Below are 16748 nucleotides of genomic sequence, written 5' to 3' on the forward strand. Positions count from 1 at the left end.
AACAATTGTCAAAAAAGATCAAACCCGTGACGTCACAGTGACGGGACACCCTACAGAGCGCGCTCACTGACCTTGAGGTTGCTGATGTGCTTGAAGACGAAGGGGTTGTTGATGTTGATGGCCTTGCGGATCTTGTCGTTCATGGCGTTGATGTAGGTCTGGTAGACCGCCATGCACTTCCTGGCCAGAGACGAGGCGTAGTAGATGGGGATGTCGTGGAGCTCCGGGTGGTTCTGCCAGTACTCATCTAAAGTACACACACAGAGTACACTCACATGTATTATAGAGTACATGTAGGATTTTAAGACAGGCTGTGAGTTTATTGTAAAGATAATCGTTTTAAAACTCTTCAGAGCCAAAGGCGAATTATCCAGAGGGCGCTGCGACCAGACCATTCTCCCCAGCATGACCACGGATGGCAACTGACCCAACAACACTTTGGGAGGATTCCTGTCTGAAGGTGGACTCTACTGTGACGAGTGTGGGTTCATCTCACCCAGGATGAGCAGCAGCTCCTGAGCTCGACCCAGAGCGAAGACGGGGATCAGGCAGCGGCCCTCCCTGTTCACGATGTCATGGACGGTGTTACAGAACCGAGCCTCCCTCTCCTCTCGCTTCTCGTGGATGTGAGTCCCGTAGGTGGACTCCTGACAGACAGACAGAGAGACATGAAGAGCTGCTCCACATTCTCCTCAGCGTTTAAATAGAGTTTCTCTGCAGCTTCGCTCACAGTGATGAGGATGTCGGGTTTGACGCTGGGGATCTCTGCTGCCATCAGATGTCTGTCCTCCTGACGAGAGAAGTCTCCTGTGTACAACAACTACAGACACAGAAGGACAGGATCAGCACAGGCGACAGGTAGAAGATAAAGCCACATTAATGTCAGTGTGTGTAAAAGAAACGCAGTAACATGAGAAGCTCTGAAGCTGCAAACTGAAACATCAGAGTGGAAAGAAGTCGGCCTGTGAACCAGCTGAGGAGAAACTAGAGACAGCAGAGTCATGAGATCTGGACTCGCTGCTTCTGACGGACCTTGACTCCGGCGATCTCGATCATGAACATGGCGGCTCCGAGGACGTGCCCGGCGTGGTAACACCAGAACTTGATCCCTGCCACTTCCTTCACCTCGTGGAAGTTGATGGTCTCGATCTTCTCCATACTCTCCTCCAGGTCCGTCTCCGTGTACAACATGTCGTCTGCAGAGATGTTACTGCAGAAAACAGGTCAGCTTTACTACAACACACACTGAAGTACTGCAGGTTATACACGCTGAAGTACTGCAGGTTATACACGCTGAAGTACTGCAGGTTATACACGCTGAAGTACTGCAGGTTATACACGCTGAAGTACTGCAGGTTATACACGCTGAAGTACTGCAGGTTATACACGCTGAAGTACTGCAGGTTATACACGCTGAAGTACTGCAGGTTATACACGCTGAAGTACTGCAGGTTGTACACGCTGAAGTACTGCAGGTTATACACGCTGAAGTACTGCAGGTTATACACGCTGAAGTACTGCAGGTTATACATGCTGAAGTTCAAGTTCAAGCTTTATTGTCCCACCAGGGGAAATTTGATTTGCAATAGGGTTTTTTTTTTTTTTTTTTTTTTTTTTTTTAACCTGTCCTGCCCAGCAGCCTGGTATAGAGTATAATGACCTGGATACCATATTGTGCCAGACAGATTTTACTTTAACAAGAGAGTATTAAAATACTCCTTTGTCTGTTTTATTATTTATTTAATTATGTATTGATTTGTCACCGGGCCGGACAGGGGGGCAGACACGGGGATGGGGGGGCACAAACAGACAGCACAGAGAAAGGACAACACCTGCAAGAGAAGGGGGAAAGGGGGATGGAGGGTGGGGACAACAGGGAAAAGCTGTGGGAAACACCAATTGCAGAAAGCAACGAAACCTGCAAGAGAACAGAGAGGGGGGCTTGGGGAGGAGAAAAACAACAACAAACAAACACAAACAAAAAAAACAATAAAAATAATAATAATAGTAAAAGAAAACCAGCCGAACAGCAGCAATAAACAGCTGACATATTAATGACATATTAAGACAACTAAGAGAACAATGAAAACAAGAAACAGTCACACACACTAAATAAGCAACACAACACAGCCACGAGAGCTGGAATAATAATTAATTTAAATAAGTAACTGAAAGAAAGGCATCAGGAATAATTCTACCAGGGACAACCTAAGTTTGTTTGTGTCTGTGTGGGTGAATGTGTCTGTATGTGTGTGTATGTACATGTGTGTGCGCATAAGCCTGTTAAAGAATGTAGTTGTTAGAGAGAGTGGGACGCCACGACTGTAACAGGCAGGCAAGAACCCCAGTAGCCAATAGGGGTGGAAGAAAGAAAAAGAATAAATCAAATCAAAAAAAAACAAAGACTCCCAGATGCACCGCGATGCAAACGCAGAAGACCCCGACCCAAATGCCAGTTGACAACGTAATGCCGACGGAACGCAAAAGAGGAAGAGCAGCGCCCGGACCGACCGCGGCGCAGACACAACATAGACCAGTGGCCTCCCCCATCCAGCACCCCACCGCCGCGCAGCAAACAACCACAATGCCCAAATGCCACGCAATCATCAACACCAATGCACAAGTGACGAGCCCAACGCGCACACTGCGCGAGCACAGCGACACCCATGCCCAGCAGCCCCCCGCGAATCCCGCGTGCGAGGTCGGGCAAATGAGAGAGAGCAAACGGAACAACACGACAGCGAAAGCCAGCGGAGAGAGACACCAGCAGCAAGTCCCAGCCCGGCAGCAAACGCGCCGCACAGGTCACCGTGCACCCGCCAATAAAAGTCCACCGTCCCCCCAACCGCCGGAAAAAACTAAGGCCGCCGGCGCCAGCCGACATCCCCCATGCCCAGCGCGCCCCCCGGCCGCCATGCAACACCAGCCAAACCAGCAACGAGGCAAAATCAACTAGCTCAGCTGCATGCCACCAACAACCCACCCATCCATCAAGGGCCGAGAACTCCAGGCACAAACCCAGAACAAACCGGAGCACAGCCCTGCCCCGCACCCACACTGCACATCCCGAAAACTAACTATAACCTCAGTATCCAGAGGGGTCCAACAACTGGCCGACAGAGAAATGGGCAAGCACGGATCCGAGGCCAACGAAGCAAAACAGGAACGCAAACAGGTCCCTCCAAGCCAATGAGGAGATGCCTCCCCCGGACTCCAACGCACAAACTAAACGCCCAGCAGCCATCCAGAGACCCTGCCCAGGGAAAAAGTATAATACATCAAGATGCATCGATAATCGCCCCACAATCCCACCGCAGACCCCCACCCCCAGAAGCCAGGACACCCTGCGACCCCCCAAAGCGCAAAGGACCCCAGACCGCATGTCCAGGGGGAAGCTGTACCCCGCCCCAAGGAAGAACAGCAGAAAGCCGTGCCGGGAAGCTCGCTACCGCCAGGGAGCGATAACGCGGGAGAACCAGGCCAACGGTCCCCCAGCCCAGCCAGAGGCATCCCTCCCTACAGTGCAGCCAGTGACAGCAGCCCCCGAGGCCGATCTCATCCCCGGACAGGGGCCCAGCCCTCCCCAGTCAAGCACCCCCAAGGAGGAGCACCAAAACCTACCCCGACAGCACCGGTCATGCGCCCCAGAGACTCCCGAATGCCCCCACCGTGAGAGAGCTGGCAGGGGGAAGCAGCGGGAGCCTCACCTCTGCCGAAGAGGGCCCAGGCGAGGAGAGGAGACAACGGGCCCCCAGGCCCAGGGACACACCACCCGCCCAGAAATGAGCAAAGGCCACAAGCCCGAGTCCGCAGAACCCTAGGCCAAGGGCGGGCCCCCACACCAGGGGAGCCCCGACCCCCCCAGCCCACCCCAGATCAGGCAAGGCCGCCACCAACCCCACAGCACCCCCAACGCCCGGGGCTCCAGGGGTAGGACACGAGGCCAATGAGAATCTCTCCCACTCCTTCAACCCCTCTGCCTGCCTCTGTAAATGTATTGTTTTGTGTTGGATGCATGTCATGGATTGTGAAGTGTTGTATGGTGGAGTGAAGATAAGGTGTGTGGTAACTAAGGTGCAACTAAAATTGGAGGGTAGTTGTGACACAGGCACCCCACAACTGTCAGGTAGTGGAGCCTCCCATCGTGCCCCTCCCACCCCCCAAGCCCTCTGTGTCTAATGTGTAATTAAAATTGAGGGGCAGGCAGTGAGGGAGGAAGAAGTGCGAGGCCGCAATAAAGCAGCCCCACCCCCCAAACGCCCTGCAGGCTGCCCGTCCCCCAGGATCCTAAGGGTGTATGTTGTGAGACATGACCAAAGGGGGAAAGGTGAAGGAGGTCATAGGGAGGCTAGAAGACCAGATTCCTGACTGGCCCCATCATTTATTCAGTCCCGTCCCCCACCCCCCTAAGCAGGAGGACGCCAGGTCCCTCCAGCCCAGGGCTTATAGCAAGAGCCCCTCTAGCACCGTAGCACCCCAGAGTCAGTGACAACCCCGCCCATCCCCAGGACGGGCCCAGGGGGGCCCAGCCCCCCCAGCGCGCAGACCCGCCCCAGACCCAGAGGCTCCAAAGCCCCGTGCCCCAGACCCCCACACACTCCAGAGGCAGGTCAGTGCAGCCCCAACCCAAAGTCCAACAATCCCCCGTCCTCGCCGGGGCCCCTCCGGCAGCCCCACTGCTAACCCCTCACCTCACCGCTCCCCCACAATCAGCAGTACTCCGAGCACCACCAGCCCCCAAGGGAGCAGGTCCGGGGCAGCAAGGACCCCACCCAAGGACAGAACGTCCCAACAGCCCAGATCCGAAGGTCGGCCCACACCCAGGAGGCAATGCCACTCAGGCCAGGTCAGGCCAGAAGACCCCCACCCCCGCTCCCTTCCCTCCCTAGCAGCGAAGCATCCCACACACAAACCCCCACCGTCCCCAAAGAAAAGAGACAGCAATCACCCCGCGACAGCAGCAACAGCCCCTCAGCCCTAGGGAGTCAGCAGATGCAAATAGCCCCTAGGACTCAACACGACCACACTCCAGAGGGCCGCGACGCGACTGCAAGCAACCATCGACACACCCCAAAGCACAATCCCTCCATACACAGGATCCCGGCACAACCACCAAGCATCCAGTCCGGGCACTAAAATCCAGAGGAGACACCCCCCAACCAGCTCAAAAAGGACCAGCCCGCACCCCCAACCCACCCCGTCAACCCCTTCTTCCCGGTCCCCCACCCCTCCAACAACCAGTCGCCAGACCCCTCAGAGAACCGAAATGCAATTATCAGGATGCACAGCATGCACACAGGACAGAGCCGCACACCAGCCCAGTCCCGGCCCGCACCCGATGCCCCCAACCCCCGACAAGCACGCAAGCCAATAATGACCTACAGATGAGCCAATCAACACTACCCCGCTACCAATCTAACTAGCGGCACACAACAGCCAAGTAATGCGCTGCGCAGGAGAGATGCCAGCCGGCGCAAACCGCCCCCATCCCCCCCGCAGCCAGAGAGACCACAGACCCCACCCACGGCTACACCGTGACCCACGCCGCACGTTCACCACCAGACCGAAACCCACCACAAGCATCCCCCCCCACCAACCTCCACCGCCATGCCCGCCGCCCCCCCCTCCCCCCAACCCGGACCCACACACAGGACACACAGGGAGGCAGCCAAGCACCGAGCGCCACCACATCCGCACAGCGCGCGAGTCAAAATCACCACCCGCGCACCGATACCAACAACCCGCGACACCTAAGCAGAGTGGCTACCCACCCCGCAGCAGCGGCACGCCGAATACAGGGCAAACACCGGTCCCCCCGTCAAGCCCGCGCCCTAGGCAACCCGAGCGCCGCACCACCGCCCCCCCCCCCCGCCAACACCATGCCATCAACCAACATTTAAAATTAGAAAAAGTCCCCCACGCCCGCACCGCAATGCATCTAAGAATCAACCCACCCCCAGACACACCTACCAGCCGTACGGGACCCTGACCAGCAAGGCAGTACACACCCACCCCCATTAAGTGATAAAGTTGATCAAGGGGGACCAGAGAGATTGGAATTGTGTCAATTTGTTTTTTTTTACAGCAGACATTTTCTCCATGCTAATGTGATCTATAAGGTGATTCCGATATTGGGTGATACTTATATTCTTTTTGGCCTTCCAGTTCATGAGGATAGTTTTCTTGGCGATGCATAAGGCAGTGAGAAGCATGTATGATGTGTCAACCTCTATACTAATGTCACTTAGGTCCCCCAGCACGCAGAGTGATGGGGAAACTGGGACGGGGTAACTTAGCCATATCGATAGGTCTTCACATATCTTCTGCCAGAACTTTTGAACAGGTGTACATTGCCACATAGCATGCATGTAACTATCAGATATGTTACCTGAGCAGTTCCGGCAGATGTTTGACTGCATAAGACCCATTCTGAACATCCTTTGTCCAGTATAGTGTGTTCTATGGAGAGTTTTATACTGTATAAGTTGTAGATTGGGATTTGTAGTCATTCTAAAGGTATTTAAACATATCTGCATCCAAAATTTTGGTCTGGACTAATGGATAGATCTGTTTCCCATTTTAAGAATGGGAGAGAGATTGAACTATCTGTTTTTAACAGTAACATGTATACTTTTGATAACAGTTTTGGAGGCGAGAGTTTAAGAAAGTCTGTTATCATTGGAGGTAAATCTAAGTCCATTATTTTATCCTTAAATCTAGCCTGAATTATGGATTTAAACTGTTGAAATTCCAGAAATCTATTATGGCTAATTCCATATTGTGCCACTAGATCCTGGAATGGAATAAAGTTACTGCCTTGCATTACATGCTCTAGATGTCTTATCCCTTTGTCATACCACAGTGGGGAATTTAGTGTTTTCTTATTTTGCAGGATGTCAGGATTATTCCAGATTGGGGTAAATCTGCATGGGATAGGTGAAGACCCAGATATTTTGAGAAGTTCCCACCAAGCTGCCAAGGAAGTGCTTATGTTAATGCTTTTAAAGCAGGTATGACGTTTGATGCTGGAACTGATGAATGGCATATCGGAAATTTTAATTTCATTACAGAAGGTTTGTTCTATGTCCATCCATGAGTGGTCCAGGGGGCTCTGATTGATCCATTTTGAGATATATTGTAGTCTATTAGACAGGAAGTAATGATAAAAATTTGGCAGTTCTAAACCACCACAGTCTTTTGCTTTTTGCATAGTTTTTAGACTGATTCGTGGGGGTTTATTTTTCCACAAAAATTTTGAGATGTTTGAGTCCAGTGATTTAAACCAGACAGCAGAGGGTTTGGTGGGTAACATTGAAAACAGATAATTGATTTTAGGTAGGACCATCATTTTTATGGTGGAGACTCTTCCCATGAGTGATATAGGTAATGATGTCCACCGTACAAGGTCATCCTCTATAGATTTAAGTAAAGGCGTGTAGTTTAGCCATGTCAGTTCTGACAGCCTGGAGGAAATATTGACACCCAGATATTTAATATTCCCAGACTTTAGCGGTGTGGTAGATATACTCTGGAAATCACACTTTACAGGTAAAACTATGGATTTACTCCAGTTAATGGAGTAGTCTGAGATGGATGAGAATTTATCTATAAGTGTGATTGTCTCAGAAAGAGAAGTTTGTGAGTTTAGGAGGAAAAGTAATACATCATCTGCATAAAGGCTTATCTTATGGTGTATATTTTCTGTTTGAATTCCTTTAATATTATTATTTTGTCTGATCGCAGCTGCTAGTGGTTCTATAAAAATAGCAAATAGCGAGGGAGAGAGTGGGCAACCCTGCCTGGTACCCCTCTGGAGACTAAAGCATGGAGAAGTATGATCATTTGTTTTGACAGAAGCTCTTGGGGAACTGTATAAGATTTTAATCCAATCTATGAAAGAGTTTCCAAATCCAAATTTATATAAAGTAGCGAATAGAAATTTCCAATTTACTCTGTCAAATGCTTTCTCTGCATCTAAAGAAACAACTATAGTTTCCAGGTTATGAATAGTGGCATAGTCTATTACGTTAAGTAGCCTGCGTGTATTGTTGGTGGAGTGCCTACCCTTAATAAATCCTGTTTGGTCAGAGTGTATTATACCAGGAGTGACCTTCTCTAGCCTTCTTGCTAGGGTTTTGCAGATGATTTTAAGATCTGCGTTAATAAGTGATATTGGGCGATAACTGGACGGGAGTGTGGGGTCTTTGTCTGGTTTAAGGAGCAGGCTGATATTAGCAGAATTCATTGTTGGAGGCAACATGCAAGTACCCCTAATTTGCATAACCATCCTATAGAATGTGGGCGCAAGTATTTCCCAGAATTCCTTATAGAGTTCAGCGGGAAAACCATCTGGCCCAGGGGCTTTATTATTCGGCATATGTAAGAGAGCTTCCTGGAGTTCAGCCATTGAAACAGGTGAATCCAGAGCCCTGATCTGTTCATCATCTAACCTTGGCAAATCTATATTGTTCAGAAATGCATCGATGTTAGAGCTAGATGGGTCAATTTGTGATGTATATAAGTTTTTATAATAATCTCTGAATGCATTGTTGATTTCTTCTGGGTTATAAGTCAGATTCCCAGCTGAGTCCTTTAAGGAAGAAATAGTTATTTTTTCTTTATTCAATTTCAATTGGCTGGCTAAGAATCTGCCGGATCTATTGCCATGTTCAAAGTTCTCCAAGCGTAGTCTTTGCAACTGAAATTGGGTCTTTTTATTAATAATTTCATTTAATTCAAGTTTTGATTTTCTCAGATCATTCAGCATGTGTTCCTGTGGGGAGGCAGCAAGGGTAGTTTCTAATGTTTTTATTTTTTGTTCTAGCTGTAATTCACAAGATCTCTCTTTCTTTTTTTGTATGATGAATAGGAGATTATTTTACCTCTCATGACTGCTTTTGCTGCCTCCCAAAGAAGACATGGCGAGGTTCCTGGCAGGTCATTAGTTTCCATATATATTGCCCACTCCTTTTTGAAGTAATTTATAAAATCTAGGTCTTTAAGCAATGATGCGTTAAATCTCCAACTTCTAGTTGGCTGTGTGACCCTTTTTTTAGTAAGAGTGATAGAAACCGGTGCATGATCACTGATAGTGATAGGGTGAATCTGAGTGTTGGAAATGTCTGTCATAATTGAGCTGCTAACCAAAAAATAGTCAAGGCGAGAAAATGAGTGGTGGACTGGTGAAAAGAAGGTATATTCTCTAAGAGTGGGGTGGTGAGAACGCCAAACATCACAAAGACCAAAATCGCTCATGTATTGTTTAAGGATGTCTGTTGATTTCCAAATACGGTGACCACCTGCCGTACTGAGCCTGTCAACTGCTGGATTACATACCATGTTGAAGTCCCCTCCTTTGCAATAGGGTTAAAACAAACATACATGAGACATAAACAAAGATAAGAACAGCCGTTATATACAACCTCTTTTTATTCGTCTAAAACTACTCAATAAGTTGAGATAGTAGCCTCAACAATCTATTGTTCTGAGCATCAACTCAAGATCAAAAAGTGCAAATTGGGGGCATTAATTGCCGTGGGTGCAAAAATTACAAAAAATTTTATCTGTTAGTTTTTATTTTGGGCAATCTGTAACTTCGCCCAGAGGGGAGAAGAACAAATTCCTCCAAGAGAAGGTGGTCAGAGCTGGCTGTGATAATCTGAGCCTTACGTATAACTTGTCTTTTATATATTTCTGCCAAGAAAAGTTGTTCAGTTCCAATTATTATTATTATTTTTTATTATTTGCTGGCTACCTCAACATTGTTAGACAGTTTATTTTTGCTTTTCACCGTAAGATTCCCGTAACAAAGCGATGCAACAAAAAGTTAAAATTGATTCAATAGAACATTTATAAAATAGAGTCATCAAAGTTTTGTCCACATTAAAAGTATTCAGTCTGCGTAGAAAATGACTGTCTGAAGACAGCAGAAGTGTTAAGGTCAAAGTTCAAGTTTCTGTCAATAGCTGTTCCTCCACTGTCTCAATGTACATCCCTTTGTATGGCGTGTAGACCTACAGCCTTCCTCAGCTGGTTAATTTGACAAATCGTTGCAGGTCTTCAGACCACGGTGGAAACGCACACAACAGTGGGCTGAAGGAACCTTTTAGTTCCTTGAAAAGAGATTTGGGGACTTAAAAGTACCCAGAGGTACTTTAGGTCGAACAGCGGCTTTATGTGACTCTGGGTCCTGGTCTTACCTGACTTTGACGTAGTCGGACAGCAGCCAGCGGTAGATGGCCTTGGTGGCGTGAGTCATGAAGGTGCGTCCTTTAAAGCTGGTCTTCTGCAGGAACCAGGGCAGAGCTCCACAGTGATCCAGGTGGAAGCTGAGAGGGAGGGCAACAGTTACTGAGGAGTTTCCAGGTCCACATCAGCCCTGACCTTTATGTTGGTCTGATTTCTCAGCATCATGTCAGGCAAAGCAGTTTGATTAGAAAGCACATTTCATACACAGGTCGAGTCTGTACAGAGAAGGGAAAACAACACACTTGGACATTAAAGTCCACCTGCTAGTACAGCTGAGTGTGTGTATATTAAAGTGTTCTCTGGTTGCTGTGCTGATAAATGTTGGGAACTCACTGGCTGATGAGCAGCAGGTCAATTTCAGCCGGGTCGATCAGGTCGATGTACGGCAGAGCGTCCATCCCGTCCAGACCAGGATGGATCCCGCAGTCCAGCTGAACCACAACACACACACGTTTTTACACACTGAGGTGACTGAAAGCTGAATACCGTGCAGCTGATGGGATTAAAAACAGACCATAATCTTTCGTCCCTTGAACTCCAGGATGATGCAGGACCGTCCCACCTCCTGTCCTGCTCCTCTGGACACAAACACACAGAGACAGCATCACTTTCATGTCTAACTGACATCCAGATGTTTCAGGTTTCAGCCTTAAAGACAAAACTCTTCCCCAAGAACCGTTAACAAACTAAACTCAGCTATCAAACCCAGCAGAACCAATAATAACAGAAGGACCAGCTGATGCATATCTGCCCCCAGAGGAACATCAAGCAGAACTCCACTCAAAAATTAAGCACTTTTAAAACACTTTGCCAGCAAAGGCCAAAATACGTTATTTAATTTAATTAATCAGTTAAATTATTAACTCAGAATTTCTAGAATCCACCAATAAGCATCTGATTTTAATGAATGTTGTTGAAGTTAACGTCAAGTCTCGCGGTTAGATTTCCACGTTGAAAACCTTCTTAAATAAATAATGTTTGGTACATTTGGTCTGCGCCGAAATGAAGCCTTGCCTCTAATGAATAGTTAAGTTTAAATAGCAAGTTTAAAAAAGCTTTGGCCTTTGTTGATAAAAGGAAGATCTACTAAATTGGTGTTTTTCTGAATGGAGTTTGGTGAGAGAGCAGCAGCCACGGAGGCTAAACCAGGTAAACGTTGTGTTTGAACTCACAGCGGGCGGATGAGCAGTTGGTCACTTTCCTCCGCAGGAACCGTGGCGTCACATTTACGTTTAGACGCCATGTTTACCTGAATAAACTTATAATCTTCCACAAATACTAAATTAACTCAGAACTTCAGCTATTCCGCGCGTTGCCACAACTTTAACTCACTTCCGGCTCCTGCTGAAATACCTCCGTGTGGTACAACTGCTGGTAACTTTGGTTCCACCTTTGGGAGTGTGTTTTTCTTCTTCTTTTATGGCAGATTGCAACCATGACTTTTAAAGGTGCATACGCCACCTACTGTACCGGAGTATGTTGCATGAACTATGTTTGTTGACACAACTTCATTTCATAAAATAATTAAAATAATAATGAGAGAAAAAACTAAATCCTATTTTATATATCTCTATATTTTTCAGATAATAATAATAAACCTTCAAGGCTTCACTTCCTTCCTGCCTGACTTATCTTTTGATTTAGCCTTTGTGAGGATCAAACTCAGCAGGAAAAGAAATGTACTTGAGCAACAGAATAAATCAAGACTATTTGTTGAGTTTTGTCTTCAAACCTTTATTGAAATAAATGAGAAGCTCTGCAGCCATCAGCAGCTACTAGATGCTGCTCCAAGAAAACTTTATTAAAGTGAAAATCAGAGTCAACACAGTTTGTACACAACAAGTTCAGCCCTGAGATCATTTCACAATTTCTAAGAAAACACATTTCTGACATTAAAGGCACAATCAGTGAGCCAGATATTAACCAAAGTGAAGCCTCGTCCACCACCAACATTTAAACCACAGGACTGGAAGTTGTCTCCCTCCTACACAGAACACAGAGACACTGAGGAACCAGAGGACCAGACTGTAAATCCAGGATAAAGAGGTTCAGTGAATGTGGTGTTGAAGGTGTGGAGGTGGATCAGTGTGTCAGAGGAGACTCTGTAGAAGGACAGAGAGCCAGCAGGACAGTCCACATACACTGCTGCTCTGTTAGAGGAGGAGGAGGAGGAGGAGGAGGAGGAGAGAGGGAGGACTGTTTTTCTGTTATTGTGACAGACAGAGAAACGACCATCAGAGCAGAACAGACTCCAGGACTGATCATTTCTTCCAAACCCACAGTCTTTACTGCCTCCTCTCCTTCTGATTCCTCTGTAACTCACTGATATATAAACACTTCCTCTCCACTCGACCTCCCAGTAACAGCGACCAGTCAGACCATCTCTACACAGCAGCTGAGGCCAGCAGTCAAATCTCTCTGGATGATCAGGATATGGCTGCTTTTTCTGTCACCCGTGTCACCTTCCTGTTGTTGTCAGACAGTTTGAGCTTTCTGTGTGCTGTGTTTGTGTCCAGTGTGAGTTCACAGAAATCTGGTGGAGAGAACGAGACACAACACAGCAGCAGTTTATCATCAGACACATCTGAAGGTTTATTCTTTGTTTGTGTGCTGATGTTGTTCATTTCTATAAAGTTTAATGATGATGCATTTAGTCAGTAATGTTTGAATGAATAAATATCACAACTATCAACTTTGTATAAAGAGAAACTGACTGTGTGCTGTTTTGTCATCATGAGTCAGATTGAATCCACACTTACACTTCCTCAGACCAGGTTTTAACCTCTGCTCTCCACCATGGTCCACCCTGGAGGAAGAAACACAGTCAGAGTGATTTTCTATCCAACATGAGTCCTAACTGCTGTTCAACATGAAGCAGTGTTCCTCAGTTTGTCAGTGTGACAGAGAAACAGGCTGAAACTCATCTGTGTCAACTGTCTCCAGGATTCTTTCACTGTCTGAGAAAAGGACCTGAAGAAGAAGACAACTAATATGAGAGCAGGATGTCAAATATTGTCCTCTGCATGTTGTCCCGCTAAATAAACAGTTTGACCAGCATTCACACATGAACAACTAAACTGTTTCCAGACTGTTCTCAGATCAGATTCAACTTGTATTGAGTAATTTCTGTCAGAAACAGAGGGTCTGAGGACAGAGAGGCCACATGATGTACAGATTGTAAAGCTTTGAGACAAGTTTGTGATTTTGCACTTAATAAAACTGACTTGGGAATTTCATATCAATAAAGGACTGTATTTCACAGAGACAGATGAGGCTAAATGATGAAGTTAACAGAGAATAAAGGCACCGAGAAGGTGTTTCTCTCAGCAGCAAATAATTATATGCATCTAAATGTGCGCATTTGTTTTGCTTTAAATATTTAACAATTGTATTTATAATTAACAAAACACTAGTGTTTACAGTGTTGGACAAACCACTTGGAAAATGTAGTGAGCCAAGCTACCAGTTAACTCTACATTAAATTAAGCTTCACTACACTGAAGCTACAACCAGGAGAAACGTAGCAAGCTCAGCTACAGCAACATGGCAAAAGTCCTTTACTACATCTGAGCTACTTTGTTTATATTGAACCAACTTTATTCCAGAGTAGCAAAAGAATAAAGACCTGCTCCAAACAGTAACAACGTGAGAGATCTAAATCAGACAGAAACGCCCAAATATTACAACAAAATGTATTTCCTCACAAACTGAGAACCAGTGGAAAAACATTGTTACTTTAATAGATGTGCTGCTTGTCAAAAAAGCATGACATTTTCAACGTATGATTTATTTTGAGAGATACACAAAAAAGTATTTTCAGCCACTGATTATGCAAGTTCTCCTATTTAGAAAGATGAGGTCTGTTTTGTCATAGGTACACTTCAACTATGAGACAAAATGAGGAGGAAAAAAATTCCAGGAAATCACATTGTAGGATTTTTAAAGAATTTATTTGTAAATTATGGTGGAATATAAGTATTTGGTCAGTACTCAAGGTCATTGTTTCCTGTAAGTCTTCAGCAGGTTTGCACACTGTAGCTGGTATTTTGGCCCATTCCTCCCTGCAGATCTCCTCTAGAGCAGTGATGTTTTGGGGCTGTCGCTGGGCAACACGGAGTTTCAACTCCCTCCACAGCTTTTCTATGGGGTTGAGGTCTGGAGACTGGCTAGGCCACTCCAGGACCTTGAAATGCTTTTTAACGGAGCCCGAGCGGCGTGTTTGGGATCATTGTCATGCTGGAAGACCCAGCCACGTTCCATCTTCAACGCTCTCACTGATGGGAGGATTTGGTTTAAAAATCTCACGATACATGGCCCCGTTCATTCTTCCCTTAACACGGATCAGTTTTCCTGTCCCCTTTGCAGAAAAACAGCCCCAAAGCATGAGGTTTCCTCCCCCATGCTTCACAGTAGGTATGGTGATGCAACTCTGTGTTCTTCTTCCTCCAAACACGACGAGTTGAGTTTTTACAAAAAAGCTTTATTTTGGTTTCATCTGACCACATGATATTCACCCAGTCCTCTTCTGGATCATCAGTACTAAATACTTTTTGGCCCCACTGTATATATATATTATTGTTAACATTTGACTTTCTGCTTTCATTTATTCATTTAGCTGACGCTTTCATCCAAAGAGACTTACAATTGCTAAACATGTCAGAGGTTGACGCCTCTGTAGCAACGAAGGGTTAAGTGTCTTGCTCTACATATCAAAGTTTTCTCCTCACTAGAGGAAGAGGTGGTCAGACTGGACCCTGATCCTTTTCACAAGAGCTTTTTGTTCAGACGACACAATAGAAAGTAAACTCAGTCTCTCGTGTCTTTATTCCCCTGCAGCAAAGTCACAAGGATTTGATGTACGTGATGTGACCGTCATACGAAAGTGCTTTTGTTGGCTACACATACAGGTCTGTGTATGGCAAATCCATTTTCCAGCATATTGATAAGACTCAAGACATTTACAGAAGAGTTTATCAAGATATTGTTTTTCATGGATTATTTATATTTACAGATAAAATGCCACATGAAATAAGGATGATAAGATATTTTAAAAAACCTGTGTGTAAAATGATGATGCTCTAACTGCTTTAAAGGGCGAGGAATATGACTTGATTTGGACTAGCTAACGTTGTGCTGTAGAAAACTTTCAAATGATATATGATTCAATATGGAGAGTTCTCGAAAGACCGGTCAAACTTTTAGTTGGAAAGTGCTAACAAAGATGAGATTTACGCAATCTAAAGATCACAAACTTGGTGTAAAATAGACAAAACATAATGTTTAGAAATATAAAATGGAAAAGACAACAGGTGGAAATTATAGGCAATTAGCAAGACCCCCCCAATAAAGGAGTGGTTATGCAGGTGGTGAAAACAGACCACTTCTCAGTTCCTACGATGTGGAGGAGGCCGTAGGAGGGCAACAACCCAGTAGCAGGACCGCTACGTCCGCCTTTGTGCAAGGAGGAGCAGGAGGAGCACTGCCAGAGCCCTGCAAAATGACCTCCAGCAGGCCACAAATGTGCATGTGTCTGCTCAAACGGTCAGAAACAGACTCCATGAGGGTGGTACGAGGGCCCGACGTCCACAGGTGGGGGTTGTGCTTACGGCCCAACACCGTGCAGGACGTTTGGCATTTGCCAGAGAACACCAAGATTGGCAAATTCGCCACTGGCGCCCTGTGCTCTTCACAGATGAAAGCAAGTTCACACTGAGCACATGTGACAGACGTGACAGAGTCTGGAGACGCCGTGGAGAACGTTCTGCTGCCTGCAACATCCTCCAGCATGACCGCTTTGGCGGTGGGTCAGTAATGGTGTGGGGTGGCATTTCTTTGGGGGGCCGCACAGCCCTCCATGTGCTCGCCAGAGGTAGCCTGACTGCCATTAGGTACCGAGATGAGATCCTCAGACCCCTAGTGAGACCATATGCTGGTGCGGTTGGCCCTGGGTTCCTCCTAATGCAACACAATGCTAGACCTCATGTGGCTGGAGTGTGTCAGCAGTTCCTGCAAGAGGAAGGCATTGATGCTATGGACCGGCCCGCCCGTTCCCCAGACCTGAATCCAACTGAGCACATCTGGGACATCATGTCTCGCTCCATCCACCAACGCCACGTTGCACCACAGACTGTCCAGGAGTTGGCGGATGCTTTAGTCCAGGTCTGGGAGGAGATCCCTCAGGAGACCATCCGCCACCTCATCAGGAGCCCAGGCGTTGTAGGGAGGTCATACAGGCACGTGGAGGCCACACACACTACTGAGCCTCATTTTGACTTGTTTTAAGGACATTACATCACAGTTGGATCGGCCTGTAGTTTGGTTTTCCACTTTGATTTTGAGTGGGACTCCAAATCCAGACCTCCATGGGTTGATAAATTTGATTTCCATTGATAATTTTTGTGTGATTTTGTTGTCCACACATTCAACTATGTAAAGAAAGGAGTATTTAATGAGATTATTTCATTCAGATCTAGGATGTGTTATTTTAGTTTCTAGTATTT

General features: G+C 46.5%; 2 protein-coding genes and 1 pseudogene across 3 annotated transcripts in view; 1 reads left to right on the forward strand and 2 right to left on the reverse strand.

Annotated features, from left to right (window-relative positions):
- Positions 1-16748, forward strand: part of LOC119909371 (NACHT, LRR and PYD domains-containing protein 12-like) — a 216718-nt gene that overhangs the window by 87534 nt on the left and 112436 nt on the right. The window lies entirely within an intron of this gene.
- LOC119909395 (cleavage and polyadenylation specificity factor subunit 3-like) overlaps positions 1-16748 on the reverse strand; it is an 88131-nt gene that overhangs the window by 7962 nt on the left and 63421 nt on the right. The window contains exons 1-8 of one of the 2 annotated variants that reach the window (XM_038727597.1): positions 11421-11603; positions 10763-10826; positions 10582-10679; positions 10200-10328; positions 1033-1210; positions 731-820; positions 497-647; positions 72-247 (exon numbers count right to left, since the gene is read on the reverse strand). In XM_038727597.1, coding sequence (XP_038583525.1) covers positions 72-247; positions 497-647; positions 731-820; positions 1033-1210; positions 10200-10328; positions 10582-10679; positions 10763-10826; positions 11421-11491 — 957 coding nt within the window. In that variant the 5' untranslated portion in view covers positions 11492-11603. Of the gene's footprint in view, positions 1-71; positions 248-496; positions 648-730; positions 821-1032; positions 1211-10199; positions 10329-10581; positions 10680-10762; positions 10827-11420; positions 11604-16748 lie in introns of those variants that run through there. The other variant, XM_038727598.1, reaches the window with a different exon arrangement.
- LOC119909381 overlaps positions 11967-16748 on the reverse strand; it is a 44739-nt pseudogene continuing 39957 nt past the window's right edge.

This window comes from Micropterus salmoides, unplaced genomic scaffold (genome assembly GCF_014851395.1).
Source record: "Micropterus salmoides isolate LMB-PRFRI ecotype aquatic unplaced genomic scaffold, ASM1485139v1 Ms_hic_scaffold_18, whole genome shotgun sequence".
NCBI classification, from domain to species: Eukaryota; Metazoa; Chordata; class Actinopteri; order Centrarchiformes; family Centrarchidae; genus Micropterus; species Micropterus salmoides.